The sequence below is a fragment of the Rhinoraja longicauda genome, chromosome 14 (assembly GCF_053455715.1).
Source record: "Rhinoraja longicauda isolate Sanriku21f chromosome 14, sRhiLon1.1, whole genome shotgun sequence".
Classification (NCBI taxonomy): Eukaryota; Metazoa; Chordata; class Chondrichthyes; order Rajiformes; family Arhynchobatidae; genus Rhinoraja; species Rhinoraja longicauda.
In genome coordinates this window covers 6,788,765-6,794,764 of record NC_135966.1, presented here as the reverse complement: position 1 = coordinate 6,794,764, position 6,000 = coordinate 6,788,765, and the positions used below count along the sequence as shown (strand labels likewise).

The 6,000-nt window shown below is 42.4% G+C and overlaps 1 protein-coding gene across 1 annotated transcript in view; it reads left to right on the top strand.

Annotated features, from left to right (window-relative positions):
- Nucleotides 1-311: 311 nt before the first annotated feature.
- LOC144600021 (organic cation/carnitine transporter 2-like) overlaps nt 312-6,000 on the top strand; it is a 47,415-nt gene continuing 41,726 nt past the window's right edge. Inside the window, exon 1 of the mRNA XM_078411345.1 lies at nt 312-1,067. Within this exon, the coding sequence (XP_078267471.1) occupies nt 471-1,067 (597 nt within the window). The 5' untranslated portion in view covers nt 312-470. The remainder of the gene's footprint in view (nt 1,068-6,000) is intronic.

The window sequence follows — 6,000 nt, the reverse complement described above, 5'->3', positions numbered from 1 at the left end:
GTATTTTAAATGTGCCTCAACTACCTCCTCCGACAGCTCGTTCCATATACTCACCACCCTCTCCCTCAGGTTAGTAATACATCTCTAATAAAGCATCTGACCGTCAACAAAGCAGATCTTCCATCCTCTTTTAGCGAATATTCCAAGAAGAAAAAAAGTAACGGAAAGAAAAAACATTTAAATGTCCTTACTGCTTTTAGCAGCGTCGGAGAAAGTTATTCTGGAGATTCTTGAGCAAGCGGATGTTTACCAGCTCTGAGGACAACAGGCAAAAAGAATTACACATGGTCCGATTTAAACTGGGGAAATATTTTCCTGAGCGTCCTTGCCAACATTGCTCTGTCTGCAAGATTCAACCGCCCGGTCCATTAAAAAAAACGCTCTGATATATTACAGCGTCCACCCATTGACGTTTATAACTCACGCCACCACATCAAAGTCATTGTGAATCCTGCTAAATTCGTGTTCGCATGCCGTCCCTGGTGACCAGATTCCTACTGGACGATTGGCATACGAGCTATTTATTGCAAGGCTCGGGATCTGGGTTGGGTCCGTTGCATTTGCAACGACGGATGACTGTGTTTGGGTTTAAAGGCTGTGGGATTCCTGGGGTTTGGAATAATCTGTTTTTTCCTTGCCAATCTGCCTTCCACCTTGCATCGGTCCACGTTGCAACTATCATGCGGGATTACGATGAAGTTACAGCCTTCTTGGGAGAATGGGGACCCTTCCAGAAGATGATTTTCTTTCTCCTGAGCGCCAGCATCTTCCCAAACGGGTTCTGCGGATTGTCTATCGTCTTCGTCGGGGATACCCCAGCGCATCGCTGCTTGATTCCCGGGAATCTCAACCTCAGCCAAGCCTGGATGAACAGAACCATCCCACTGGTGCCAGGAACACAAGACCAGTACAGACAATGCAGTCGCTACCGCTTGGATGTGATCAGGAACCTCTCGGAGGTGTTTCCAGACCCAGATCTCCTCAACGTGTCCGGGATCGAAGAGGAGCCGTGTTTGGATGGATGGGAGTACAGTCAGGACCAGTACACCGCCACCATCGTCTCCGAGGTACAGTCACCGACAAGATTTAGCCTGAGAATAGTTTGTGAAAATTAAGTTAGAACATCACAAAGTGCTGGAGTAACTCAGCATCTCTGGAGAACATGGACAGGCTACGTTTCGGGTCTTCAAGCATAATCTATCCCTATTCTCCAGAGATGCTGCTTGCCCAGCTCAGTTACTCCAGCACTTTGTGGGGTTTTTTCTTGGAAAGCAGCATCTGCAGTTCCTTGTTTCTACTCCTATGTTAAAACCCATTAAGTTTTGGGTGAAGAAGAGACGGGTGCAATTTAATACAAATACTTGATAATACGACCTTCTGGTATGTACTTCAATTATTCAATGATACTTTACAGTATTGTCACAATAACGATGTAATTGTTTTAATATTCACCCTTTCCAACTAACGGTCTTGCTGTTTTGCTCCGATACCATCCAGTTCGAAAAGAACAATTTTAATTTAATGGAATTTCAGATGTTGGAATCTTGTGCAAAACACAAAGTGCTGGAAGAACTGAGTGGGTCAGGCAGCATCCGTGGGAAACAGCCAGCTTTAACGCAGTGTGTAGCACACCATCAAAAAAAGAGGTCTGAGGTAGAGTCCGAACCAGATACATTGCCTGTTCATTCCCCCCACAGATGCTGTCTGCCCTGATGAGTTCCTCCAGCACTTTGTGTTTTAATAAAACTTCAAGTTTTCCAATTACATTTCCTTCCTTCAGGATCAGAATCATGAAAAATCTCTTCAAAACCAATGACATCCCGCTTGCTCCCTAATTCTGTGAAGTTAGTGAGTGCATCAGGGGTTGGGTGCAGCAACGCATAGTGTCATACAGCATAGAAACAGGCCCTTCAGCCCAACCTGCCCACACCAACCAATATGTCCCATCTACACTAGTCCCACCTGCCTGGTTTAGTCCATGTCCCTCGAAAGCTGTCCTATCCATGTACCTGTCTAATTGTTTCTTAAACATTGCTGTCCTATCCATGCCTCAACTACCTCCCCAGGCAGCTCATTCCATACACCCACCACCCTTTGTGTGAAAAAGTTACCCCTCAGATTCCTATTAAATCTTTCCCCCTTCACCTTAAACCTTTGTCCTCTAGTTCTCGATTCATCTATCCTGGTCAAGAGACTCTGTGCGTCCACCCGATCTATTTATTTCATGATTTTACACACCTCTATAAGAGCACCCCTCATCCTCTTGCGCTCCAATGAATACACCCTTGAGTCCTGGCAACATTCTCGTACATCTCTGAACCCTCTCTAACTTGACAACATCTTCTCTATAACATGGTGCCCAGAAGTGAACACAATACTCTAAATGGGGCCTCACCACAAGTCCTACTACAAAGACTGCGTTAGTGAGAACAAGGCTGGGTTGAGTTTAAAGTTTGATGATAACTATGGGTCTAAATGTGTATGCGACTGCCAAGGTTGTGAACATGAGACATTCTAGCAGGAGGAGTAGTATTTTGAATACTGACAAATCTATCTCCTTTCTGGTAAAATAACATTGAGAGACCAGTCTTGGTACACAGTCACTGATTTGGGTGAAATTAAAAACACAAGAATCAAATCTTAAATGCTGCCTGCAGGAAGGCTCAGCTTCAAAATTGGAGGCATTCCTTAGCCTGCTTTAGTTTATTTTTAGTTTAGTTTATAGATACAGAGTGGAAACAGGCCCTTCGACCCACCAGGTCCATGCCAACCAACGATCACCCACACATTAGTTCTCTCCTACACTCCAGGGTCAATTTACAGAAGCCAATGATCCAACAAACCTGCACGACTTTGAAAATCAGCATGACCGCTACGTATCTTGTGGTGAAAATCCAACGATTTTTACATCGTGGAACATTGAACATACAACAAAGAACAGTACAGCATGGGAATGGGCTTTTCAGCCCACAATGTTTGTGCCGAACATGATGTCAAATTAAACTGATCTCATCTGCCTGAACATGATCGATATCCCTCCACGCCTTGCACTTCCATGCACCTATCTAAAATCCTCTTAAATGTCACTATCTTATTTGCCTCCACCATCATCCCTGGTATTGTGTTCCAGGCCCCCACCATTCTCTGTGCAAAAAAACTTGCCCCACTCATCTGCATTAAACTTTTCCTCCCTCACCTTATAGTTGTGGCCTGTCGTGCAGAGCAGTCCTCAACTACTATCTACCTCACTGGTGACCCTCGAACAATTCTAGTTCGGACTTTGCTGATTTTACCTTGCACTAAATGTTATTCCCTTATCTATACACCGTAAATGGCTCGATTGTAAACATGTAATGTCATTCTGTTGACTGGATAGCACGCAATAAAAGCTTTTCACTTTTCACATAACAATAAACTAAACTAGTGTTAGACATTTCATGAGGTAGACCAGGCTTGGTCTTACAACCTCTTGCAAATTAGTTGTCTTCCTACTGACCATATTTGTCTGGTGTCTATAATGGACGAAATTAATGGAAGATGGAAGAGATGGGCCCCATATAGGAGGAAGAATGTGTTGGCTCCGGAGAGGGTCCAGAGGAGGTTTACAAGAATGATCCCAGGAATGCGTGGGTTAACATGATGAGCGTTTGATGGCACTGGGCCTGTACTCGCTGGAGTTTAGAAGGATGAGGTGGGGAACCTCATTGAAATTTACCGAATAATGAAGGGCTTGGACTGAGTGGATGTGGAAAGGATGTTTCCACTAGTGGGAGAGTCGAGGATTTGAGGTGATAGCCTCAGAATTAAAGGATGTTCCTTTAGGAAGGAGATGAGGAAGAATTTCTTTAATCAGAGGTAGTGAAGCCATGGAATTCTTTGCCTCAAAAGGCTGTGGAGGCCAAGTCAATGGATATTTTTAAAGATAGATTCTTGATTAGTATGGGTGTCAGGGGTTATGCGGAGAAGGCAGAATGGGTTTGTGAGGGAGAGATAGATCAGCCACGATTGAATGGCGGAGTAGGCTTGATAGGCCCAATGGCCTAATTCTGCTCCAATGATCATGATCTTATGATATAATAATTATAAATTATGATAAAGTCAACGCAACTGCCAACGCAACGCAACACAACTAGACATTCAGACAACGTGTTAGATGTTAGTGTATGAAAATAACTTGTTAGAGAAGCTTTACTTAATAAAGAATAAAATGATTTTACAATTGCATGCACTTTTAATGTTCTTTAGGGATATTGCATATTATTTCATATGAACTAATTTCAGGTCTTGTACAAATCAAAGGTATCACAAAATGCTGGAGTATCTGAGAATGGAGAACTGAAGCCCAGCAGTATGAACATTGACTTCTCCAACTTTAGATAGTTCCTCTATCTCTCTCTTCCCCTCCCCCTTCCCAGTTCTCCCTCTATCTTCCTGTCTCCACCTATATCCTTCCTTTGTCCCTCCCCCCTGACATCAGTCTGAAGAAGGGTCTCGACCCCGAAACGTCACCCATTCCTTCTCTCCTGAGATGTTGCCTGACCTGCTGAGATACTCCAGCATTTTGTGATACCTTCGATGTTAGATATTAGTAGTGGAAAGGAGCTGCATGACTCCCCAGTCACCCTCTGAAAAGCTTTCACACCAACAAATAGGATTTAGACATATCTTAAGAATTAATTTTCCACACCAGAAATAATGGACTAATTGTATTTTTGCAATCACTAGCTTTGCTTCTAAATTAAGAAACTCTTTCACGTTTAATCCCCTGAGATTATCTTTTGCTCAGAATGATTGCATACCAACATTCCTCTGGAATATATTAAGATGTTAAGACCTGAAATTAATTCATATCAAATAATATGCAATATCCCTAAAGAACATTAACAGTGCATGCAATTATAAAATCATTTTATTCTTTATTAAGTAAAGCTTCTCTAACCATTTATTGCTTAATATAAATAAAGGGTGGCACGGTGGCAAAGCAGTAGAGTTGCTGCCTTACATTACAAGGGACCCGGGTTTGATCCTGACTACGGGTGCTGTGTGTATGGAGTTTGCATGTTCTCCCTGTGACCAGCGTGGGTGTTCTTCGAGATCTTCGGTTTCCTCCCACACTCCAAAGACGTACAGATTTATAAGTTAATTAGCTTTGTATAATTGTAAATAGTTCCGAGTGTGTGTAGGATAGTGTTAATGTGTGGGTATCGCTGGTCAGTGGGCCGAAGGGCTTGTTTCCTCGCCATATCTCTAAACTAAACTAAACTAATCTACATAACTAAAAGTTCAAAGATTACTTAGACAGTAAACATTTCATTATTTTATATTAATTCATTTTCATGGTGTGGAAAGGCCAGGAAGAAGAAGTAGACAGCCATCTTGTTCTGCTTTTGCACTGAAGAAGATGGCTGTGAGCTTTTCACTTTATCGTATAGGGAAGTCTTGGAATCTTCATAAGTTCACTTCTCCCCATAACCCCTGTGACTCAGAGATAATGTAATTGAAAAAATTGTCATGCATACAACTTTGCTGCACATGGAATGAGTTACAATTTGTCCCACTGTTGACAGCAATTGATTATTGAGCTTACACCTTTGAGCATTTAAGCTGTGCCAATATTGATGTTTCTTCTTGTAGGTAATGGGCATTGCTGAGGGGACGGAATTTATTGCTCAAACCAAATCCATACTGAGGGTAGTGAGGGGCTGGCTTCCTGGCTTACTCTGGTTAATTTGTTATCTACAGCCATTACAGCCATTTGTTTTGAAACATAACATGGCTGTAATGGAGTACCATCAACAAAATGAAGAAGTGAGCATATAAGAAAGGAAATATATATGTCCAAGCCTGAGTGTAACGTGACTGAGATGACCATGCAAATATTGAGTAGCTAAGCACTGGTAGGCCAGATCTTCGCAAGGGTTTTTTTGCAATTCATTTATGGGGATCTAGGCATTGATGAGACCAAAATCTGTTGCGGATCCATAACTTTGCTTAAAAATG